The sequence below is a fragment of the Lycorma delicatula genome, chromosome 11 (assembly GCF_047948215.1).
Source record: "Lycorma delicatula isolate Av1 chromosome 11, ASM4794821v1, whole genome shotgun sequence".
Classification (NCBI taxonomy): Eukaryota; Metazoa; Arthropoda; class Insecta; order Hemiptera; family Fulgoridae; genus Lycorma; species Lycorma delicatula.
The window spans coordinates 17,926,083-17,953,324 of record NC_134465.1 but is presented as its reverse complement, the minus strand read 5'-3'; the positions used below and the strand labels follow the sequence as shown (position 1 = coordinate 17,953,324).

General features: G+C 28.5%; 1 protein-coding gene across 1 annotated transcript in view; it reads left to right on the top strand.

The window, feature by feature from the left end:
* LOC142332474 (fat-like cadherin-related tumor suppressor homolog) overlaps nucleotides 1-27,007 on the top strand; it is a 170,340-nt gene extending 143,333 nt beyond the window's left edge. The window contains exons 35-47 of the mRNA XM_075378920.1: nucleotides 1,804-2,018; nucleotides 2,198-2,335; nucleotides 5,453-5,596; nucleotides 6,108-6,359; nucleotides 8,166-8,497; nucleotides 11,520-11,670; nucleotides 13,230-13,440; nucleotides 15,816-16,068; nucleotides 20,144-20,261; nucleotides 20,509-20,695; nucleotides 24,122-24,229; nucleotides 24,697-24,846; nucleotides 26,732-27,007. Of these exons, the coding sequence (XP_075235035.1) occupies nucleotides 1,804-2,018; nucleotides 2,198-2,335; nucleotides 5,453-5,596; nucleotides 6,108-6,359; nucleotides 8,166-8,497; nucleotides 11,520-11,670; nucleotides 13,230-13,440; nucleotides 15,816-16,068; nucleotides 20,144-20,261; nucleotides 20,509-20,695; nucleotides 24,122-24,229; nucleotides 24,697-24,846; nucleotides 26,732-26,895 (2,423 nt within the window). The 3' untranslated portion in view covers nucleotides 26,896-27,007. The remainder of the gene's footprint in view (nucleotides 1-1,803; nucleotides 2,019-2,197; nucleotides 2,336-5,452; nucleotides 5,597-6,107; nucleotides 6,360-8,165; nucleotides 8,498-11,519; nucleotides 11,671-13,229; nucleotides 13,441-15,815; nucleotides 16,069-20,143; nucleotides 20,262-20,508; nucleotides 20,696-24,121; nucleotides 24,230-24,696; nucleotides 24,847-26,731) is intronic.
* The last annotated feature ends 235 nt before the right edge of the window (nucleotides 27,008-27,242 follow it).

Sequence of the window (27,242 nt, the reverse complement as noted above, 5' to 3'; positions counted from 1 at the left end):
GATGATGGTACTTTAGGCATTATTTGTATTGTGCCATTGGAAAGGAAACTAAGTTCAAGTTCCTAGATTCACAGGTACATTGGTAGTGGCAGCAGTTAGATATGGGAAAAATAATTTTTGTGTATAACCTTTGGTAATAGAGGAAGATGCAGGGATCATGCATCTGTGAATCTGTTAATTTAATAGTTGAGGATTGTAAGGTGGACACGGTTGAAGGAAGCCATATGAAGACAATGGAAATTTTGTAAATACACTGATGGAAATATCTGCCGAGGCATTTACTTTGGTAGCATCCTGCCACAGGCCAAACTGATGAATGAGATGTGTTATCAGGTTTAGAGGGTCTGAAAGACAACCCCTCCAGTAAAGCCCCACACAGCTAGGAATGTAGGGGGTGGTGTGGTGACTGAGATCGTCACAATGTGTCTTTCTTGGGTGTCTTCCCCTATGGGGGTCAGGATGGTATTGGTAGCACCTCCCATCAGACACACCAAGATGTCTTTAGCAAACCTCAGCATCAACCTACCAGAATCCAACCTACAGCCACACTACTAAAATCAGTTAGAAGAGATCTAGAATCAAAAAAGGTTATGGAGGGTGAAACAGAATGGTACTTATGGAAAAACTTCACCATGAGATCAATTCCATCTAGAGGATAACTCAAGTCCATGAGGCATGTATACACTTGCCGAGGAGATCAGGACAATATAATTCTTGATGAGACTAGTGTATTACTGAGCAGCAATTATTAATATGTTGCAACAAAAGTTACATTTCCAGAAATAAGAGCCACTCAAGAATAGGTAGAAGATTCCTAAAAGAATAACTTCTCCCATTCTTGGAATTTATTGGCATGCGCAAATACTCATATAGGCAATTATAAACCATTCAAACAGACCCCTCTATTGAAGATAATTGTAAGTATAATGTGTTTTTCTTTCATCAATGAGTTTTATATTTATGTAATCATGTCAGATACGTATTCTATATGTATAATTTTAAAAACCAGACCTACAGTTATAGAAAACAGATTTTAATTAATTTTAAAGCTTATAGCATGAGAATGTTTTAATAAGATGAAGAAATAAAAAAAATCATGATAAACATATGTCTTTCAAAGAAATCTTTTTCTGAATTTCAGTTACTTTTAGAATTCTTCAGTACATGCATCATCAATGAATGAAAATTAGCTTTGAGAAAGCTGTCTTAATTCTGTGAAACTGCCTTTTTTGATGTTTTAATAGGAAAAACAGCCACAATTAACTTTTATATATATATATATATATATATATATATATATATATATATTTTTTTTTTTTTTTTTTGAAAATTCTAATTTTATTTAATATTAAATGAAAAGTTATACTTGCTACATTAATTCTAAAAATCAGTTTTTGCAGTATCCTGCATCTTCAGTTTGTATTTAATACTATAATTGTATTAAAATAAATTGTTTTTATAATTTGTGAATTTTGAATTTGTTAAAATTGTTAAAAATTTATAATTTAAAAAATTTAAATTCAAAATTTTATAAAACATTAAAAATTGTGACAAATTCAAAATTCACAAATTATAAAAACAATTTATTTTGGAATTAAATACAAACTAAAGATGAGGGATCCTAGATGAAGATGTAAGGATCCTAGAAGATGTATATGTAAACATATACATTTTTCATACATTTTTTCATTATTTTAATTTTATATATTGTTGTCATATGTCAACAATAATAGTAATAGAGTAATATTAATAGTAATAATAATACTATTGCTGCTATTAATAATACTTTTTTTATCATTTTAGGTATAATAACAATAGCTCAGCCATTAGATTATGAACGAGCACATGATTATTTGTTAACAATACAAGCCACAGATCTTGGAACTCCGCCATTAAGTAATCAAGCTACTGTTAATATAACTGTACTGGATAGTAATGACAATCCTCCAGTATTTACACAACCATCTTATTCTGCACGAATTCCAGAAGATATACCGATCGGAGATATTGTTTTACAGGTAATTTAATTTGAATATTTATAAGTTTGAATTATAGAAAATGATTGTTAATTAACAGTTAATTTGGTTAATATTTTTGTTATTTACATTCAAATTTATTTTTTGTCAGTTTATCTATTAGGATTAATAAATAGATTGTAATATATTGAGTCGTTACACTCTGTTTTGTCTCCTTTTAGGTTGCGGCTACAGATTTAGATAGTGAAAGAAATGGTAAAGTTGGTTATAGTATTGAACGAGGTGACAGACATCAACAATTCTCGATAGATCCTAACACAGGTCATGTCACAGTTGCAAGACCACTAGATAGAGAAATGGTTTGTTCAATATTTGTTATTATTATTTTATTTATTGTTATTTTATGTAAACTGTGGTTGTTACTTGTTAGACTGAAACTTAAAAAAATAAATAATTTTTGTCCTTACAAATATGGATATTTTTAAAAGAAAAAAATTAATAACAAAGAATTTTTGCAGACATTACCCATATCATGTGATACTATGTACCAAAAAATCCCAAACTGAAGCTTGGTTCAGCTTGGTATTAGAAAATTTTATTTATTATAATTCTTAAAAATAATGATTCTTAAAGGAAACATATGTGTATAAACATAAACAGCACTGTTTATTTTATAAAGAAATGCCTTGGAATAATCATATTAGGTAAAGTAATTTTATGGAACGTTTTGCAACTCCTGCATCAAAATAGCATCTGTTTAATCTCTCATTAAGAAGCTGCTTCCTTGCTCTTTTGAGTGGCTTTTTTATTGCTTTATTCAATTCATGAATTGCTTTTTATGCTGTAACAATTATATTAATTATTTCCTGCCCTTGTTAAGTATCAGTACATCAACATTTTTCCATAATATTTTCTAACCCGGTTTAGAAATTTTCAAAGTTTTATTTTTTTTATCCATCATAATTACAAATAAACATGCAAAAGAGTAATATTAACATCAGCCAAATAAAACAAAACTACTTGAACCGTATTAAAAAACTCAGACAGTATAACTTTTTTACTGAATAAAGCAAATATATTTTATTATCAAATAATATTTGATTGCCTTACTTTTCATGTTTGACAATATATACTATATATGATATAATACTGTATACTACCGCATTTTTAAATCATTACTTTTTTATTAGTAACAATTTGTTAATGTATATCATTGAACATGAAAGTTTGGAATTTTTTATTTAAGAAAATACAGCAGAATTTCTGATAACCCAGATATATTATTCCTACTGAACACAGTGTTTCATGTAATAAACGTATAGCCACACTGATCTAGTAGTTTGGAAATTGCTTTATAGTCTTTGTATTGTCCTTTAAACCACTATATTTAAAGGCCATAGTTTTATTTATTTTTGGTCATAAAAGTTAGTAGTTTATATGAAGCTTGTAACTTTAATATGTTCGCAGGTGATTCTTACTAATAATTATGTATCTACATGTACAAGTATATATTTACATACATACATATTCTGTTGCTATTTCAGCTGCTGCTGGATCTCGGAAAATACAAGCCCTATCCATCCTCTTATGTTTCACCATTTATTATTTTGGTACTTACATATTAACGCCACCACAGTTACAGCTGCTGTTTAGGTTATGTTGACTTCGTGTACTGATATATCAAATATATTCGTGTATATATTCGTGTACGTATATCAAAATAACCTAACTAAATATAGCCTATGCTCGCTTCGCTCCCTAACCTCTTATAATTAACATTAAATATGCATAATATATACAACTTATTAATAATATAACCTTAATGTTATAGCACCGAAATCCAATTAATGTTAATCCACCGAAATCCGATTGACTACTTTGTTTTTAAATAAAGCTGTAGCTGCGGTGGCGTTAATACGTAAGTACCGAGGTTAGCGAGCGAAGCGAGCGTAGGTTGTATTTAGTTAGGTTATTTTGATATACGTACGATTTGTCAGTACACGAAGTCAACATAACCTAAAGCTGTAGCTGCGATGGCGTTAATACGTATGTACCATTATTTTTTATGATTAATTTAAACAACATATAAACTAGAAGCTTGTGCATGGGAATATGAAATGGAAATTTTGTAGCTTGTGAAAAATGCTATGCCTGACCAGGATTTGAACCTGGGACCTCCAGATGAAAGGCTGAGATGCTACCACTCCACTTACTGCCGGTCATATCCTCTCTTCTCTCTTAATTATATATAACTTCTTTTTTATATACAACCCCTCTCATATTTAACCTTTCCCTCACATATTATTACTTAAGAGCCTCTGTATTGTTTAGATTCTTTACGCCTCTCATCTTGTTGTTGTTTTATTAAGCTAATGAATTTTGTTTCTCTTGCCTATTGCCTGCTTTGTATATTGCAGTTTCTTCCTGCAGATTTATTCTTAAGCCATTAAAATTTTTACTCTCTAATGTAAAGGGAATTTAATGGTTTAAATAAAAATTTTAGAATTGTCAAAAAGTGTTTCAATGAAGTAAGTTAAATTTTCAGAAATTATGCATATATTTTTTTTTTTTTGTCTTCAGTCACTTGACTGGTTTGATGCAGCTCTCCAAGATTCCCTATCTAGTGCTAGTCGTTTCATTTCAGTATACCCTCTACATCCTACATCCCTAACAATTTGTTTTACATATTCCAAACGTGGCCTGCCTACACAATTTTTCCCTTCTACCTGTCCTTCCAAAATTAAAGCGACTATTCCAGGATGCCTTAGTATGTGGCCTATAAGTCTGTCTCTTCTTTTAACTATATTTTTCCAAATGCTTCTTTCTTCATCTATTTGCCGCAATACCTCCTCATTTGTCACTTTATCCACCCATCTGATTTTTAACATTCTCCTATAGCACCACATTTCAAAAGCTTCTAACCTTTTCTTCTCAGATACTCCGATTGTCCAAGTTTCACTTCCATATAAAGCGACACTCCAAACATACACTTTCAAAAATCTTTTCCTGACATTTAAATTAATTTTTGATGTAAACAACTTATATTTCTTACTGAAGGCTCGTTTAGCTTGTGCTATTCGGCATTTTATATCGCTCCTGCTTCGTCCATCTTTAGTAATTCTACTTCCCAAATAACAAAATTCTTCTACCTCCATAATCTTTTCTCCTCCTATTTTCACATTCAGTGGTCCATCTTTGTTATTTCTACTACATTTCATTACTTTTGTTTTGTTCTTGTTTATTTTCATGCGATAGTTCTTGCGTAGGACTTCATCTATGCCGTTCATTGTTTCTTCTAAATCCTTTTTATTCTCGGCTAGAATTACTATATCATCAGCAAATCGTAGCATCTTTATCTTTTCACCTTGTACTGTTACTCCGAATCTAAATTGTATATCATCATATATATATATATATATGATGATGCATATATTTACTGCTTGATTTATTATTTTAAGTATTATATGTGCTTTTAGGTATCAAGTTATGTACTTCAAGTTAGAGCAACAGATTTTGGTGTGCCTGAATTATCAAATTTTGCTATGGTTAATATTGATATTACAGATATAAATGATAACCCACCGATATTTTTACAACCTAACTATACAGCTATTGTTCAGGTAATATTCAGTATTCTCTGAATTTTCTTTCTTTTATTATGTAATTGTTTAATTTTTATTTACCACTGTTTTTTTTTTTTATTACTTCTAGTCTTTTAGTCTACCTTTGATAAATATATTTTAGAGTTGTGTATGCCTAGATCAACTCTAGTAAAAAGTATATCATATTTCACATCAATTTCATTGCTGGTCATCTTAAAGATGGCTAACTGAAATTATTATATATAAAAAATTAATCATCTCCAATTTTTAAAAAAAATGATCGTAGACATAAACAAAACGTGTAAAACAGTTATACTATTTCATTAATACTTGTATAATATAAAATTTAATTTAATTTACCTAACCTATTTCAGGATTTTTGTAAAATTTGTTTAAAAACTGAAACGGGATAATTCATCAGTAAATCTTTATTAGTAATATTAAAAAAAACTTTTAGCCGTGTAAATATTTTTTCCACATTTCCTTTTTTTGAGATTAATGGTAATTTTTTTTTGGCTTTTACAAACAGGAGGATAAACAACCTGGTTGGGCTGTTACAAAATTAACAGTAACTGATGCAGATATACCACCAAACTCTGCTCCATTTACATTTGAAATATTGTCTGGTGATATGGGTGGTATATTTCGTGTTGAACCTGATGGGATGGTCAGAACAGCAGCAAGATTAAATTTTAAATTACAATCTACATATCTTCTTCATATAAGAGTGTTTGATAATGGATTACCAATATTATACTCTGATACATGGTTATTAATAAAGGTTTGTACATTTTTATATATTTTTATCATATACCACAATTTTTCCTACATTTTTGTTGTATTTGAAAATTGACACTGAAGATAACATAATAACTTACACAACTGTCCCTATAATAGAATGACTTTAATGGGATAAACAATAATGTGCTTTTATGATAAAAATGGTGACAGAAGGTACTATTGACGCTGTATTATGTTCACTTAGCCTCTAATTTAGAGCATTTGTTGGGGAGGGTGCACTTTTGCAAAGATTTTGTTTTTTAAATATTGTTATTTTTTAATTGTTAACAAATGTGCCTAAAAAAAATATGATGACCTTAATTAGACAAAATCTTGAGATACTGAAGCTTTTCTTGCTCTACAGCCTCTCCTCCTTGACCTTTTAAATTGTAATGGCATCAATGTCCCATGTGGAAGTAATATGTCTAAGTTTTGTCAAAATTGGTCCAATAGTTCCGGATATATAAGGTGATTTAGAGGCCAACACTTAATGCATACATCTACATACGAACATTAACATCCAGAAAATTTCCATCCGGTTTTTTGGGTTCCTTAGGTATCAAAATGTCAAGATTTGGTGAAAACTGCATATGCCCAAATTTGACCAGTCACAATACTTTCCCTTCTAGAGCTGTAGTATTATCTAGACAGAAAAATAAAACTATATGAAACTTTGTCTCATTTTTGTTATGGTATTTGCTATGGTATTTTTAATGTGTTAATAATATATTTAAAAATGTTAATTTCTTATAGTTATTATCATAAGATTATCAACTCTAAAGCAGTTAGCTTATACAATGTCTATCTCCATCATTTTCTTCTGCTTCCAGCTAAAAAAAATTTAATTTCTTGATAGTGGTAACTCCTATTTCCTTTTAGACCATTTTTAATTTTTTCCAACCTTTTTTTTTTGCATATTCTAACACGAGTGTAATAAACTCTTCTTCTCTAAGATATGTCTCGGCAAATCAGCTTTTATAGTCTGAATTGTTTTGGTTTAGATATTATTCTCATCCACTCTATTCATTATTTTGTCATTTTTCGATCCATCTATCAATCTATAAATCTCCTCTGTTTCTATATTTTCATATCCCTCAAGGTTTTTTCCCTTTTTTCTTGTACATATTTATATTTTATGTTCATTATTTTGTAAAAAAAATTACTTAATTAGCACATTGACTTTTGCATTAATGTAAAAGTAGTTGTACAGTAATTTTATGTTTTCTATAATATTATAATTAGCCTCCATTACTAAGATTTGCTTCTTTTGTTTTTTTCACAAGTATACTAAATATATTTATGAGTTCTACAATTTGTAATTTTCACCCGTTTTATTACCTGTATTATCTAGAAAGTAATAAATTGTGTATAACAGTTTTATTACAGTGTTTTTTTTAAAAATCCTTTACCCCAATGGCATTGGTTACAGGACTATACTTGACTGTTACACCAAATTTATTACACTAGAATCCAAAAATGTTTAGAGTTATTATGTGGTGAAATTTTAAGTTTTTATTGTTTGCCTAATTTATTGAGTGGTTTAAATAACTGATGTTGGACCATTATCAAAATCTGTGAAATACGTATAAAATAATTATTCCAGTCCTTAACAAATTTAAGGAAAAATTAATGGAAATATATGAATGACCACTTGGTTAATGTTACGTTTTGCTGTGTTAACAATTGGTTGTTGATAAACGATCAAAAGTTGCATATCTGATATATTAATGTAGCAGTTGAATTTATTTTATTTAAAAAAGATTAATCTTTATTTTAATAAACTTGATGATATTTTTCTACTTTTTAGATAATAGAAGAATCACAATTTCCTCCATCAGTATCACCGCTTGATATATGGGTCGGTGCTTATCAAGATCGTTGGCCTGGTGGTGAATTGGGTAGAATACATGCAACTGATCCTGATCAGTATGATTCGTTAACGTTTAGTTTAGCTTCAAGAACGCCATTATTTTCTGTCAATCCTAGCGATGGTGTATTAATAGGTGAACCAGGTCTTGATACTGGACGCTATCTATTAAATGTTTCAGTTACTGACGGTAAATTTACATCTCATGCAATTGTTAAGGTTACTGTGGAACCACTGTGGGATGATATGTTGCAACATGCATTTAGTATTAGGTATGTAACAAAATTTTTTGCCTTGTAGTTGTATGATTATATTAATATACATAAAAAAACAAACTGAAAAAAAAAACAAACTTTAACAGTTAGTGTCAAAAAATAACCATATAGATAGAATAATTTTTTCTACACATTTAACACAGGTAGATGCATGAGAAGATATTTTTTGTACTTTTCTTATATTTTTCATCTTAGAATTACAAATAATTTTATATGTAAACTTTGTAAAACTGTGGATATAATATTGTGTCCACAGTGGATATAATATTGTGTCTTATCAGTAAATTTTTCAACCCTCATTTTTTATGTCTGGCCATTCAGGATTGCATGTTAAAGTTATAAATAAATCTAGATGCCCATGTTTACGCACGTATGTCATAGCATCTTGAGATTTCTCATGCATATACTGTGGTGAACCATTGAAATATGAACCTACTTTAAATATTTCAGAATAATTAACTAAAGTTTTCTTTTATGTTTTTTTTTTAGTTTGTGATTGTATAAAAATTGTATTTGAATTTTATTCAGATAAAACTACTAATTAGAAATAAAAGTTTTGAAGAGGAATTTTTTGGAGTAAAAAGTATGTCTGATTTGAATTAAGGTATAATGTTCCTTCTATATTTTCAAAACAAAAAAGAGAGATTCAATGTGGTTTACACCTAATAAAAAATTATAAGATGTTATCACTAATTTTGTTACATATAAACAAATGTTTTATTATTTAAATAAAATGTAAAAAAAAATTATCATAAATTTGTTCTGGAAAAAGGTTACGGTGTTATTGATATCCAGTGCATGCATAACATTAGCCATATTTTTCTGGTTATAATCACCTAGTCATTTTTACAACTGTATTGTATACTTTACTGTTGTGAAAAAAAAACATTAAATTATAAATAAAATGTGTAAAACTACGAATGAAAAATCTTAAAACTAAAATGCAGTCTGGAAGAAAGTAAATAAATAAAAGCATATCTGAGATTGTAAACCTAACTGCAATATGCCAGTTTTTTCTTGTAATTTTCTAAGGTAGTGAGGAGAGATTTTTTTAATAAAATTATTGTATGATAGTGAAATCAGAGATAGAAGAACAATTGCTAACATGTACAGGAACCAAACAGCAACAGTAACAATTAAAGAACATAAGAAAGAAGCCATAATAAGAAAAGGAGTCCGACAAGGATGTTCCCTATCTCCGTTACTTTTTAATCTTTACATGGAACTAGCAGTTAATGATGTTAAAGAACAATTTAGATTCGGAGTAACAGTACAAGATGAAAAGATAAAGATGCTACGATTTGCTGATGATATAGTAATTCTAGCCGAGAGTAAAAAGGATTTAGAAGAAACAATGAACGGCATAGAAGAAGTCCTACGCAAGAACTATCGCATGAAAATAAACAAAAACAAAACAAAAGTAATGAAATGTAGTAGAAATAACAAAAATGGACCACTGAATGTGAAAATAGGAGGAGAAAAGATTATGGAGGTAGAAGAATTTTGTTATTTGGGAAGTAGAATTACTAAAGATGGACGAAGCAGGAGCGATATAAAATGCCGAATAGCACAAGCTAAACGAGCCTTCAGTAAGAAATATAATTTGCTTACATCAAAAATTAATTTAAATGTCAGGAAAAGGTTTTTGAAAGTGTATGTTTGGAGTGTCGCTTTATATGGAAGTGAAACTTGGACGATCAGAGTATCTGAGAAGAAAAGATTAGAAGCTTTTGAAATGCGGTGCTATAGGAGAATGTTAAAAATCAGATGGGTGGATAAAGTGACAAATGAAGAGTTATTGCGGCAAATAGATGAAGAAAGAAGCATTTGGAAAAATATAGTTAAAAGAAGAGACAGACTTATAGGCCACATACTAAGGCATCCTGGAATAGTCGCTTTAATGTTGGAAGGACAGGTAGAAGGCAAAAATTGTGTAGCAGGCCAGGTTTGGAATAAGGAAAAAAAAATTGTTAGGGATGTAGGATGTAAAGGGTATACTGAAATGAAACGACTAGCACTAGATAGAGAATTTTGGAGAGCTGCATCAAACCAGTCAAATGACTGAAGACAAAAAAAAAAGAAAAAAAGTGAAATCAGAATGTTTATTGTGTAGAAACAAGCACTTGTGATAAACAGTTATTAATATATCTGTGAAATTTGCCATTATTGGGATTAATACATCGGTATCACGTCATATGTTTCTATAATGTTAAAGTGTGTTAAGATCTGATCCTTCTTTTTATTGAAGAATATGTTGGTTGTCATTAATAAAACTGTACCCATGACTTATTTCTGTGAAATAGCAGGCAAATGCCTTGTTACTAAGAAGTTATGTGTGCAATTATGTATATTTTTTTTTTTTTGAAGCTCCATTCTGTTTATTCATTATAGAAATTTATGAAGTTGGATAATTTAGTTTGTATTCTGGGACCATGTGTTTTAATGAGTGTGTAATGGTATTTTTTTATAGTTCAGAAAACTGTATTATATCCAGTTGTTATTAATCTGTAAACTATATTGTAAATAATTCTTTCTCTATATTATTGTAATCTATTTTGTGTTTTGGTTGTCTGTACAATGATAACGTTTAGTCTTTGTGTTTATTTTAATAATGACGGAATTTAATATTTTAAAATTAATTACGGAAAAATTGTTTTAGATTCCAGAAAAATTGACATACAAAGGTACATATCTAACCAAAATAATATTCCTTTACAGTTTATCTTTTTTTCTGTTATCCTAATTTGGCACATGAATATTATCGGAATGACACATGAAAGCATTCCGTTGTGACTCGGTCTTTTGAACAATTTTTTCTTTGTTAATTATATTATTTTAAGGGTTCTGAGTTATCAATTTTTAACAAAATTTGATTAATTCTTTCATTTATTACACCATATTCCCTGTTGTCAATGATAACACAACACTGTATTTTATTATATTTTTAATAAAACACTATTATTCTTTTCTTGCTCTATTTTTATGTTATTTTAATTAAAACATTTTTTTTATTTTATAGACTGTCAGGTGTTACTCCTCATAATTTTGTACTTAGTCAAAGGAAAGGATTATTACGAGCTCTTAAAGCATTTCTTTTAAGAGATGTGTCTTTAATTAGTGTTCAAGAAGCACAACATGGTCAACTCGATATACTTCTCGCAGTAAAGGGGGTAAAAACTTTAGTTAGTTATTTGAGTTCATATTAAGTTATATATTTTACTTTTTAATTTTTATCATAATATTGTATTTTTTTTGTAGAAATATTGCTTTTTAAGAAAAAACAATATTTCTACAATATTTTCCTTTTTATAAAAAATGAGAAAAAATATCATTTTTAATTTAAAAAAAATTACTCAAAACGGTTCTTTATTTTTACAAAACTTTTTTACTCAAGACATTTCTATTAGAAGAAAGTAATGAGGAAAATTTATGGCATTTGTAGATCAACAGGCAGGCCTATAAGATCTAGCATTTCATAGACCTGTCAAGGAATATTACTATGTCTGAAGATAATGTGATATGGAAACAATCATTTAACTACATTCTTGACCTAGCTCCTCTATAACTGTTTTCTCTACCCTGTTGAAACCATGAGTCTGATTATCTTGTCAGTTTTCTCTGTTATTTGAGGAGATAACTTAGTAAGACATAGTGCTCGGATGTATATTGGTAACAACATTCCTATCATTTTCTCCAAAGAAATATAGAATGATATTGTAGATAATGCTATTGTGAAACATACTTAAGCAGTGGTTTTTGATGCATTTCATAAGAGTTGTTTGTTGCCTGTTGTCAAAAGATTTATTTTTTCACTGGAAATGTGATTTATCATATTTTAACATATTGTAAATAACATCTTAATTTATGTTTGTAATATTCAAACATTGATGGTGAAAAGTAATATGATTAATTAAGTTTGCATCATTTAATTCTTGTATTCACATGAATTTTGTATAGATGCATGTGTAAATGTTTATGAAGAATCCTTCCAACATTGGTTCTTCTAGTATAGAACTTAGTGTATGAAAATTTCTGTTTTTGAACTGTTATTAGTATTATGTTAGGTTACAATTGGAATATTATCTACATCAAATGTTTTATGACATGACTAGATATAATAAATAAATACCGATTCCATTTCATGAAAACAATTGATAACATATTACATCTTTTAAAAAATTAAATGATTATTAATAAGAAATTAAATTAAATGAAAATTACATTTTTGTTTTTGTGACTATTAATCATTATCAACATATTTAACAGTCTCATTGCTACCGATGTGACTATAAACAGGAATGATTTTGATGTCTTGCTGCTATCATCAAATGTATAGGAGGTGATTTTGTTGTTATCATCTGATAAGTTTTGCTACTCATAAACATATTTTCAATGCCTATAGCAGGAATAAACATCTTTGTTTGAGAAACATATTGAAACTCATTCTAAATTTATTTATTTGTATTTGAGTTCTGCTAGGAGAGTAATAAAACCTAGCGATGAGAATACATTAAAGTTGAATAGGATATAAACAGACTGCAAAATTTTGCAGAGAATGTTTTTAGCGAATTCTGGAATTTAATATGTCTTCATAACGTATTTTTATTATTGAAACATCACTAAAATGAAATTAATCTTCATAGTAAGAAAATCTATAAATAAAATTTTCAAATCAGATTCTAATTTCAGCTGACTGTTTTTTTTAATAACACAATTTTGTACATTTTAGGGTGTTGAGTTGGATACTCTAAATGCTGCACTTCAAAGTGTAGGTTTAAATGAATTACAACTGAACTGTGATTGTTTGAATGGAGCAATATGTCGTCAACGAATTCAGTTAGAACCAGATAGAATATTAACAATAGCTACTGATGTAACAAGTTTTGTAGCACCGGCTCATACTCATGACCTGTATTGTGCTTGTAATCTGGGTTATGCTGGTGAGTTAAAATGTTAATTTATTTTTTTAATGTTTGTCATATTCTACAAAATATTTTTAAACAAATATTTTAATACATTTAAACAATTTTAGTTAACTAAAGTATTCTATAGTTTAATTTTAATTATAAAAACTATTAGTAGTTTAGTAAAAAAAATCTTAGTTTTATCTTATTGTATTAATATTTTGATATCTCAAAGGGGCTTTTTTTGTTATAGTTTTGTCCTAGGCGATGATAATGTGAGCACTTTTTGCCCAAAGAAAAAGAGAATTATAAGGAATAGGTAGTTTCATAGATCACTGAATCTTAATTATTATACATTATTAAACTATTTTAGCTACGGTTTAGTTCAGGTCTCTTCTATTTTGGTCTAATCACAATTATTTCTTCATGACATAAAATTTATTCATCAGTTTTATTTCATGATAATCAAGCAGATAAGGTTTTTTTTACCTAAGTAGAAAGAAAATGATATTATTATATGGTCAATATTGTGTTAGATTTTTATATTTTTCTTGTAAAAAAATTTTAAATGACTGCTGACTATTAAAATATAATAATATAGGCTATAATATGTTATTAGCAGCACGTTTCTGCTAGTTATTTCCCTACTTTTAATAGAAAGATGTTTGATGTCACAAAGAGTCTTCCCATCAAACATCTCTAGTTTTTTTTTTTAAATATATTTGAAATAAGTGTATTTATTAGTGATTTGTTTTAGTTTTGTGAAAGTTTTTTGTTTTATCCCAAAAAAATTTTCTGCACACCCGTCTTATGCTCCGTCCTACAAAAGTACCACTTTGGTTAGCAGGTATGCTGTGCCAGCTATTTGTTATACTGAATCACTTAGTGGTACACAGATGTACTGCCTTGGCTAGTTAAAAATGGTGGTGGAGCAGCACACCTACACGCCGCGCCTTTATTTACTAACAACCTTGATGTCAGTTGTATTTTTCTTCCAGAAGATGTGTTCGTTTTTTAAGTTTTGCAATTTTTTATTAAGTTTTTTTCATTTTACTGAATAAAATACCTAAACAAATTTATTGGTGTCGGTCAAAGTGCACTAATGATGAAAAAATTAGGATTATTATTATTATCATCATCAAGTGATGAACCCGACATTGAAAATAGTCCAGTTGTAATACCAACCTCATATTTATCTACTGATAACACTGAATCTGTCAAGTTAACATTTAATCTAGCAGAAAATAGTCCTGTAGATTCCCCTCTGAACCCAGTATATCAGTTTTTCAGCCGAGTGTTACAATTACTGCTCAGACCAGCACTTCAATTGCTAATCTGAGTACCAACACAGTACTAACCAGAACACCAGTCTACGCATCTATCGAAGAAGATTTTTCTGATAACACTGATGAGGACCGGGATTATCAGGAAAACATGTTAAGTTATTCATATTCTTCACATTATTCCCATACATCAGAATCAAGTGAAGATGAAGCTATATTAAACTGGCCTCCTATTACAGATTTAAATGTAAATTCCTTCCAGGAATTTTAAGACTATGACCAGTATTTAAAATCTGACATTTCAACAGAAAATCCATTTGAGCTGTTTTCTATGTTTTTATCAGATGATATATTTATATGTTATAGATTTTATTGTTACTGAAACTAATTGTTTCGCTAATCAATGTTTGACTAAAGAATCCAGAAAATATAAAAAGTTTTTTAAATGGGCTGATAGTAATGACAATGAAATGAGAAAATTTCTTGCAAATCTTATGTTGATAGGTATAGATCACTTACAGATATACGAATGTACTGGTCGATTGATTATATGTTTGCAAATGCTTTCATAAAAAGAATGATGCCCAGAGACAGATTTATTGCAATTTTAAACCACTGGTATTTTGCCAATAATGAAAATGACATTAGTATTTGTAGGATTTTTAAGATAGCAATTCTGTTAAATATGTTAATAGTAATTATCAAGCATTTATAAAGACAGGGTAAAAATTAGTAATTGATTATGATTCCTTGGAGAGGAAGGCTTATTTTTCAACAGTATGATCCCCAAAAAAGTATTCCTACACAGCTACTTGTTTGGATGTCACTGTAACAAACGTAGACTAATAATCATTCCATGTGTCATTATTACAAGATGGCAAGTAGTGAAACAGATAGTAAAATAGTCGGGTCATTCAGTACACCGATGTGCTGAAACACCTGTCAAACATAATATACAGCGGCAGACTGGTGCATCGACTTACTTCACTTTTTATTTTGCTTTCTGCTTATCTCACAAATAAAAATTATAATTAAAATTAAGATTTGATTCAAATGAATTTATTATTAGAGTACATGTTGGCTCATTTGTAATCTCTATTATATTAGAATTTTTATTTATCTTTATAGGTGATCGTTGTGAAGAAGTTGTACCTTCAGCAGAATGTTCCTGTAATGCTGGTGAAGTATGTGTACCTCAACCAAGGCCTCCTGGTTATACATGCCTTGCACAACCTTTATGTTCCTCTAGTATGAATCAAACATGCCCACCGCCTCCTGCCATTACTTCAAGTATTTATAATATAACATGGGAGGAGTTAATTGCTATCACTATTGCAGTTTTTACTATAATTTTCCTCGTCATCATATTTATACTGTACAGGTACAATTGATTGTTTTATTTTTCATTATATATTTCTTTAGATTATATTATGATCCACTCGGTTAATATTTTTCTACATTGAATTTAATTGAAGTTATGAATGTAAATTTTCTTTTGTTATAATGTATCTCTATTCCATTCTTTACTGTTTTAATCACATTATTTTTTTTTTAGTATAATAGAAATTCTATTTATGACCACTTGATCTATAAGTACTTATTATTATGAACATTATACAACAACCTGATTAATTTAGTAAGAACAAATAATTAATGGGCTGCACTGAGAAAAGGAATTTTATATTTACATATCCTCTAGTTGTAATAGTACTACAGATGATTTTATATTACAGACATTGGCCCAAAACTTGAACTTTCTCTCTAACTGCATCTTTTACATTCCAAAGTGGCTTTTACTGTATTTAATTCCTTAATTATAGTTTTTTTTTTAAATGAATTAGTTTTACAGTGTGAATTAAAATTTTTTTTATGTTTTCTTAACCTATTTCATACAATTTCTTTTTTTATAACATTTAACTCATTACTTAAGTAAACACACTCATAAGAATATAGGTTCAAGGAATACATAAATAATTTGGTAATTTCTACAAATTAAATAGAAAAAAAGGTAACTAACAGAAAAGCATGAAGTAAAAAATCAGTTAAGAAAGTAAATGAAATATTTGCAAAATGGAATTATATCTCATTGAGTTGTAATTATATTATAAAAAAGGATAAGTATTTAAAAGAACTAAGAAGTGCTATGCTGATTCTGATGAAGAAAATAAAAGCAAATAAACCCCTTCTAGCAAAAATAGATAAAAAATTTACCAGTTTAGATTAACTACCAAATGCATTCTCAGTTTGCATATCTTAATCAAGTAATTGTTATTGCGAAAGAAATTTTTAACTTTTCACTTGATAAAGTAACAGTGATGAGGAACTGAGTGTTCTTTGTTAGTATTCATTAGAGACAAAGAAGAAGAATCAGATTACATAAACACATTAAAAACTGGAAGAAGCTGCAAGTACATATGTTTCAGCCAATTAAGATGTTTGTTAACTAATAGAGGAAGTTGAACACTTTGCTTCTACTGGAATATGTGCCATCACAGACATCCAATATATTATTAGAAATATAAAAAGGTACCTAGTTCTAAGGCCATCTAACTACATTTTGTAATTTATCGAGCAATATAAAATATTGCAGTTCAATTAAATATTATTATTTAATTTTTCTATTAAATACACTAAATGAGAATCTTTCTAAAGTCAGAATCAATTAGATTGTTAACCTAAAGTAGAAATTAAACTTAAAACAATTTCTTACTCTTTTACTATTTAATTACATATTGGGAAAAAAACGTTAATATTAAAAATAAAAATTCATCTAAAAATATTTCATGTTTTAAAATGTTACTTTTCCTTAAATACAAGTATATGATTAATGAGGATAGCTACTTATAAACTGTGTTAATACTTGGGTCCAATATACTCGCCAAAGTTAACGGATAATATTTCTAAATAGACGGTTGACCATCCTTTTATGTAATCTCTGCTGGAATCCTACAATAAGTTTGTGTTAGGGATATCCATTCATAAAAATCCCTGCCAAATCTTTCATGGAAAAACTAAAGAAAATTGAAGAAAGGGCATAAACTTCATACTATAATGTTTCTTGTGAACTTCAGTCATATTTAAGATAGGATTTCGTTACAGTTAGATAATTTTGCTTCTAAACTTCTACAAACCTGATTGTTCCATTTCTTGTGTTATAAAATAATGCCTACATTACAATAATTGAGACAATAAGTATTTGAATGGAAAAATAATAATACCTAAGTATTTTAAAGGGATGAGTATCATTTTTCACAAGCAGTAATAAGGTCCCCATGCCAACCCACCAGGTTGGTCTAGTGGTGAAACTCATCATCACAAATCAGCTAATTTCGAAGTTGAGAGTTCCAAGATTCAATTCCTAGTAAAGGCTTTGTATGGAGCTAGTTAAAGTTTTTGTATGGATTTGAATATTAGATTGTGGTTACAAATGTTTTTGGTGGTTGGGTTTCAATTAACCACACATCTCAATAATGGTCAACCTGAGACTACAAAACTACGCTTAATTTACATTCATACGTATCATCCTCACTCATCTCTAAGGTATTGCTCTGAAGCAATACCTTATGGTGGTTCCAGAGGCTAAACAGAAAAAGAGACAGTAAGGACCCATGCAAATGAATGAATAGATAGATAAAAATTAGTAAAATTTTGATATACAGGGTGTCCCATATAAAACGCAACCCAACCTTATATTGGTAGGTATTGAAATAATAAAAAGGCATGTGTAAATGTAATTTTTATTATTACCATCCACTACCTTACATTTAGAGTAAATGTTGGAAGTGGCCGCCATCTTCTTGAATACAAGCTTCAATTCTTTTTACAGCGTTTCTTGCAACTTTTTTCAAAGTTTGTGGCTGGATATTTAATACAGCTTGTTCAATATTGACTTTCAATTGTTTAAGTTTCGTGGTTTGTTGCTGTAGGCTTTTTCTTTGAGGTAACCCCATAGAAAAAAATCCGCCGCAGTCAAATCTGGAGATCTTGGTGGCCACAAGCCTCGACCGATAACACGATTACCAAAGAATTCCTCAACGAAATTAGAAGTTGAAAATGCGTAGTGCAATGTCGCACCGTCATATTGTAGCCAGCAGTGTCTGTCTTCCTCTTCCAAGATTGTAATGAAAAGGAAAAAAAATATCCTGATATCGTTCTGCATTAATGGTGTACACGAAAAAAATAGAACCGATTATTTTCTTCCGCGATATCGCGCACCACACGCCCAACTTCTGCAGGTGTAATTGTTTTTCGTGGGGATTTTCAGCGCTCCAAATTCTACTGTTTTGGCTGTTTACGTAGCCACCCAAATGAAACCATGTTTCATCTGTGAAAAATAACAAATCCATAACATTAATTCCCTCATGCAGAAATTGACGGAACCGTTGACAATATTGTAGCTGTTTTTCTTTGTCGGGCTCAAGAAGTTGATGAACTGTTTGAATGCGATAAGGTCGTAATTGTAATTGTTTGGTCGCCTGATAAACAGTTGATTTAGGCAAATTAATTTCAGCCAACAAAAGTCTGATCAATTTAATTGGTGAGGTGAGTAATCGGTCTTTGATTCCAGTGACTGTATCTATATTCAACACTGACGCAGATCTTTTGTGTTCCTTGTTATTAACAGAACCAGTCTCTCTAAATTTTGCGACTAACCTTAATGCTGATGTTTTGTTAGGAGCTGGTTTATGTGGGTACTTATGGTGAAACAAATCTTGCACTGCAACCACTGATTTTGTACTGAAGTACAACTCAACAATGAAAACACGTTCATCTAACAAAAACACCATCTTGTCTCTAGCAATAGACTGAACGTTATGATTGCACTGTTGTTACTATCGGTAGTGTTCTACTGCGTCATCGCGATGTTCAGATGTTGGACGAGTCCATTTCAGTAACGAGTAGGGGAGTAAGCTTGACTTTTTAAATTTCATGGATGAGTGATTGATGGGTTGCGTTTTATATGGGACACTCTGTAAAATAGTTAGCCTTTTTATGAAGATGCATGTGATTTATTCTATTTGGCTAATTTAATTTTTTTTGAAGAATTATCTTCATGTTTACATTTTTTTTAAATTAAAGAAACCCTCAAACTACAAAACTAAATTTTATAGAAAGCTTACGCCTGGCACAATTAATAGAATGTTTGAGTTAAAATAATTCATCTTGAGTTATTATGATTCAGTTTTAGCTTTATTCTGCCAGAAAAAAATGAGTTAGTTTATATTTTTTATTTTTCAAATTTTGGGCATGGATATACTGAACTTTTTATTTTTTTATTCAGGGAAACATAGGCCTATCTGAAGATTGTTGGAGCTTGAGAATGAGGAATTTTCTAAATGTGTTCACTTTAAAATAGAAATGCATGAATCTGTTGATATATGTTGGAATAAAATCTTATGTAGTAATAAATCATAAATGAATTTAATGTGATGTTTTTTGTTAACTTTTATTTTCAGGCGATGTAGAAATGCATCTCGTGTTTCAAGACTGAATAAGACACCTCCTGTTTTAAATCCTGATATTAAAAGGACATCAAAATTAAGTAATTTAGAAGTTACTCAAGTGACACAACTGGTAAGTTTTTTTGTTAGATATAAAACTGATTATTTTGTTTTATAATTAACTCTTGCATTGTCTATCAGTTTTAATTAATAATTATGGGTTTGTCATCTGCTGAATATACAAGTAGAATATTATTGTGGAATGTGGTAGTTGGAAGGAAAATAAAGCATAAATGCTTTCAAGGAATTTTTTTAAAAAGATTTTAATGTATAGATATTATGTAATTTGTGGCATAATGTAATTTTTTATATTTTTCCAGTGCCCTCCAAGACCAGTATCATACACTGCCAGTTGTAACAATGAAGTATATTCACCACCTTTAAATAATTTAGATACTTTACGTAGTTACGGATCTGCTGGTGATGAATTAGAAAATGTACCACCTGATTACCTGCGTAATTTAAACAGAAATAATGCAACAATTCCTGGGAATAAAATAAATAATGGTAAGTATATTTCCTTCCCTAGTATACGGTATAAAATGTTGGGGGTTCTGTAGTCAGTATACATGTTAACAGAGTTTTTAAATTATAGAAGAAAACTGTTAAAATTTTGGGGTGTTAAAGAATTATGTAAGCATCTTAGGGAAAGAGAGTTTGTGGTTTACTTATGACCTGACACGAGTTAGGGAGCTATACAGATGCTTATGTAAAATAAAACAGAAGAGATAATATAGATCAGATTAAATTGTCAGTAAATATTTAATGATACCCTAATAATATATATTACTTCATTATGTCAGGAACATTCTAGAAAGATTCCAAATATGTTTTTCAATATTGTAATGTTCTAGGAAAATTCTAGAAGCGTTAAGTATTTGATAACTGTAATTTTTGAAATGAGTAGATAAATTAATTAATAATGATTTAATTAACAAATTATTAAAAATATCGTTAATGAGTAAATTTTAACCTATAGTGAAATATAAATAATAATCAATTGTAAAAATCTTATATAATTTAAGAAGGGTGCAATAGCTACTTGTATTTGCGTACAAGAGGAAGACGGTGCAAAAATTTATAAAAAAAAAATGCTTGATAATACTTAAACAGCCCATCTAAGTAGCTTAACAGTTTCAATTGTGTCTGGGTAGTTTTTCTTCATTTTAAGTCTTGACTAATTATTCCCTTTTTTAAATTATATTAATATTTTAAAATAATAATAAATTTGTATAAACTCAGGTGAACATGAAAATAATAAGAAATATAGATTCAATGTTAAAAAAACAATTAAAGTAAAACTGTTTTTAACCCTTTTATAAAGGATTGTTTTCTTTCATATAAAAGTTCTGCTACATATAAAACAGAACCAGGGCAATTTATTTATGTCAGAATTGAAAAAAAAGTAGAAAAAAAAGAAAGTTAATATAGAGTGTTCTTGACTATCTAAAAATGTTAAAATCATTTATTTTTTTTATAGTTGAGTGTGCATTTTCTGTATTAAATATAATTTTAAATTTTAAAATGGTTTGCACATGTAATTCTTTGGGTATAATCCTTCTGTTATAAACAAAAATAAATTATTAACGCTATTAAAATTATTTTTATTATTATAATTATTATTATTACCAGTATGATTTTTAAGGAATTACATCTAGTAAAAAATCTTGCAAAAGAAAAATCTTCCTATATCAATTAAGAGAAATTCCTTTAAAATACTAAGAACTAAACTTTTTATATAAACCTAGTCTTTAGTTAATGTAAAAATCTATTTATAAATATTAATTTAACTTATATGTAATTCATGTAATATAAGTTCATGTAATTTTTAAAAAAATTGCATTATAAATTTCATCTTTCACCTCGTCTTCAAATTAGGTTTATATATTAAAACTAATATCCCCATTGCGCTTCACCCGTTCTATGTGGTTAATTGCATTTCCCGTCATTGTCAGTTTTTTTTTAATGATCTTTAGTCAAGTAACTGGAGACATGTGTAGCCAGGTGCATCATACATATGGTAACAATGGCAATAGCTGTGTTCAGCCATGCCAGGTGTTTGGTGCACGTTGTATATCTTGCACCCTCAAAAAATTGAAATTCAAAAAATTTTTAAATGATTTTTAGATATTTATTTGAAGAGTGTTTGTAAACCCAAATCTAGTGAATTTTTCATTTCATATTGTCAAAAGTGGGGAAAATTTACAGTCATTGTCCAAAATCTTTTACCTTTCTTCCCTGCTTTCAAGGTCAAATTTCATAGAATCTGGAACTTAGTTTTTAGGTAATCTCATGAAGATTATACACACCAAAATTCAAGTTGATATCTTCATTTGTCACTGAGAATTTAAAAAAATAGTAGATTTAATTGTTACTCCATTTTAACCCTTTAAACTTAGAATTCAAAAAATCCTTTCTTAGTGTGCACATACACTTTAAGAAGAATGTATATACAAATTCTCAACCGTTTATCTTCAGTGGTTTTTGCTGGGCATTGATTATGAATCGCTCACAACATGCTGTTTTATATATAGAAGATATTTTCAGAATCTTAGGGGTGCTTCTTCCGCAGAAAAAGAATTTTTAGAAGTAAAAGCATGTTTTTTAAAATTAAAAACTGATTTAACCTTTTTACTTCCTTGTACGAAGTAAAAGAAGTATTGTGATGCAAAAAATTTTGGTTTTGAGATTTCAACGGAAATATCCATTTTGACTAGTTTCCACATGACGTTTGCACGTACGTATGTACGTACATATGTATGTATCTCGCATAACTCAAAAACAATTAGCCGTAGTATTTTGAAATTTTGGATTTAGGACTGTTGTAACATCTAGTTGCGCACTTCCCCTTTTGATTGCAATCAACTGAACCAAAAGTATCTAAAAGAGCCCAAAATCCAAAAAAAATTGTATTTTGGACTTAACTGCAGTAATAAGCTCTCATTGAGAGCCTTTCAACAATATATCATAAGTGGAACTTATTTTCTTTGGTTCCAGAGTTACAGTTCAAATGAAATTTTAATTAATGAAATATTTTGATCTTGTAAGGGGAAGGCACATCGGTTCGAATCAGACTTCATCTCCTTTTTTTCAATTTTTTTTTTTCATTTAAATAATTTAAATTTTTAATTTATTAATAATTATTTACCACTGATTGTAAAAAAAAATTACAATTAATAATAATTCAGTAATAACAATAAAAAAAAAAATATGAAAAATTATCCGAAGTTATTAATGAAATAAAATTCTATGTACTTTTCATTTTCAAAAAATGTATAAATGTAATTTAATAGGCATACAAGGAAGTCATATATATGGTGTCTACATTAGATTTTTTACAAAGGATATTAATATTTTCACATATGCTAATTTCACTTCTGCATTAGGTGGCTTACATTCAAATAATGTAATTTATGAACTTCCGCAAACCTGCTTTTTTCAGTTCTTTTGTCAAAATTTATTTTATAATCTGTCAGCGTATAGCTGATTACTACCTTATAAATAAACTGTGAAATTCTAATCTTTTCATATATGTACATAATGCATTTCTTCTGCGGCTGAAAATTTCTTAAATACTGTTTTTTATAGTGAAATAATATCTCAAAAGGAGGAAAAAGTTGTAAATTATAATTTCTTACAAAGTTTATTTAAGAATAAGAAGTAGTAGTTGGTCGTTGGCCTCAAATTTTTTTTTTTTTTTTTTAATTAAAATGCACCCAAAATTGAATTTTTAAGGCTTAAATCTAGATGGTGGATATACTAGACCACCAAATACTTTTAAAAAATTTACTTGAGATAGGTTTCTTGAACTTTTATATAAGATGAAAAATTAAACTATTTAAAATTCAATGTAACTAGTGCTAAGAACATATTAGGCAGACACTGTAATATCATCAATTAATTTTATCAACAAAACTTTATTTTTTATTGTAGATCTTCGAAGAGTATCAGATGGCCCTGTTGTAAGACCTTTAACAAGACGATCTCTTAGTTGTGTTGAAGAAGACAATAGAATTATTGGTGCTGAATGGTCACATCCTGGTATGTTTTTTTTTTATATTTAGTAAAGCTAAATTATTCTGAAATACATGGAAGCTAAGATTATATCCAAATAAATAAAACTCTAAATTATGTTAAATTATATTTTTTATGAAAGTAAATAAATTAACTTATGCAGAGTGTCTAAAATAATCTTATGCACTCTTTGAATGGTTATAGCTAGAAAACGAACAGGGATAAAAATGACAAAATCCTATCAGACAATTTAAAACATCTGTTTTTCATTGTTGTTACTCATAGCTAGAATGTTATTCTTCCACTTTAAATATGGCTGAAATTCATGTCTTTTTATAAATGTGGCTTTTTAAGTGTTACTGGAAACTGAGAATGTTAAAGAGAGGTATATTGGGCAATTCCATTGCCCAATATACTGAATACTGAATATGCAGTATTATGTCTGAGACAACAAGATATCATTAAATTGAAATGATGTATTACCTAAATTGCAGGATATCACTGGGATTGCTCTGATTGGGTGAGACCGACACAGACACCTCTTCCAAATATTACTGAAGTACCTGGTAGTGAGGTTCCAGACTCATCTAGTTTTCACAGTAATGAAAGTAATGAATCACCTACTCATCACATAACTACTCCTGGTATGTGAATTTACTTCTGTTTAAATGTAAATTAACTATTTTTTTAAATGGAATTTTTTTTACAGACTGCAATTACATTTTATAAATGTATATTTTTCTAACATCTTCTAACTTCTTTTTTCAAGCATTTTTATTAAATTTATCAATGTGCTAGTTTTGAATACATATTACTTTCGATTGGAATTATTATTTTTCTTTACACGAAGCTTGTTAACCAAAGCATTTTGTGTATTTGTGTTTAAAAAATAATACATTTTGGCAGTTGAGAAGCTCTACAGCTACAAATCAGAATTAACAGAAATAAAATAAATTAAAAATGAAGTAGTTAATTGTATTTACCTTGAAACAATAAAGTAATCAATAATGTAAAATTATTTTTAATTTTTATCTTCCAAAAATAATTATTATATTTCTTAATATGTTGTAATTCTTAATTACAAATCCTTAAGTCAAAATTCAATCAGATCAAATTTAATTTTTATAACTTAGCTAAAATTTATCAAAATTTTAATAGTCATATTTAATTGTTCACTTGAGGTTGACTGCTATGAGACATCAAATGATGTCTCACTTTATTATTCATGATTGTTGCAAGACATTGTTTGATATCTCAATTTCACAATCGAACACTGCTGCAAGACATCAGTTATGTTTCAGTATAGTGTTATTGTTAGTGACAGTTTTCTTCTTTATTTATTTATCTAAATTTTATTATATGTTGTTTTACAGATAAAAAATAATAGTTTTTGGTTGTGTATTTAGCGCAGGAATATGATTTTACAGGATGATTTTATTTTAGGAATATGATTTTACAGGAGGAAAGGGAAATAATTTGGAAATTGATTCTTCAAACATTCATACAACATATGTCTGAAAATGCTCTGTTATCATGCATGGCTAGTGAAAAATTTTGCCAGGATTACAGTCCTCCCTGTAAAATGAGGTCATACTGAAATTTTTAAGGTGTTTTATAAGGGATAAACTTGATGATTTCTTATGTTTTTTTTACCTAAAAAATCTAATAAAACAGATCCCTGAACTGTTATCTCCTGTAGTTTTCATGATGTCCAGTGTAAAACAGAAACATTTGGTGACAAAAAATTATTTTTTTTTAGGTTTGAAGTACAATAATTTTGTTAAATAAATGCATAAATTTAATTATCAAAACTTATAGAGAATTTAGTTATGAGAAAATTGTTCTAATAAAGTCTGTAAAAACAAAACAAGAATTAACTTTATTATTAAAAACGAAAACAAAATGTTTTATTTAAAAAAATGCAAAATACTATGAATTTTAAAAATTAAAAAAAGCTGTGTTTAGTACAATAAATTTAGACCTTTGAAAAATTAAAATATTTTAAATATACTTTTATGTTTCAGTAAAAATGTGAATACTTTTATGTTTCAAAAATGTGAATATGTGTTTAACAGTGAATCATCAATGTATGTCTCATTATCCTTATTTGCTGTGAGACAAATATTTTTTTTTTGAAAATTTTAAAATTGTGCTCATAAATTGAAATTTTTTCTGAATAATTTTTCATTTGAACTTAGAAGGTTAGCAGCAAAAACACAATTGTGGCAGTCATTCTGATAAATATTCTCTTCATACTGCTATACAAATCTTGTATTATATTTCTTTTAAAATAAACTAAATGGTTAAGATAAGCAATAAGTATATAATAATATAAAAAAAATAAATTTTAGTTAAACAGTTTGGTAAAAAAAAAATCAATAATTAACTATAAATTTTTGCACATGCTAATTGAGAGCTTAATAAAACTCTAAATTAAATTTCAACTTTTTTTATGAAAACTCTAGTAGCATTTATAATGAAAGTTAATTAAGGGTTTTTTTTAATTAAATATTGTTTTTAATTTTGCAGTTGATCCAGCTCGTGATTTAGCGACACTGGATGAAGAACTTTATATGACATATCGCAGTGAAGAAGATGATGTTATACCATACGGGTTTCCACGTAGTTACCCAAGCCACAGCGATCTCTCGACCAACGTGTGTGATATTGAAGACTCTGACGTGCCTTCATAGCCAATACCTCACAAACTGCGCCTGGACAATGATTGTTTTCATTATCACTCATACTATTTAATTCAATTCATTGTCCCGCGCCAGTTTGTGTTTATAATAAATAATATTTTAATTTTTGTAACATCTTCACAATAATTATTACTATTACTATTATTACAATTACTATTAATAATATTAAAATATTATATAATGTACATTCATGACTGAATTTAATTAATGCATTTTTATATGCATTAAATTTTTGCTTTTTGTTATTTCAATTAATTATTATTGATGAAATTAACACATTCGATTTTTTGATTTTTTTATTTAGATTAATCCTTGAACTGGTATCCAAGACATTTTTA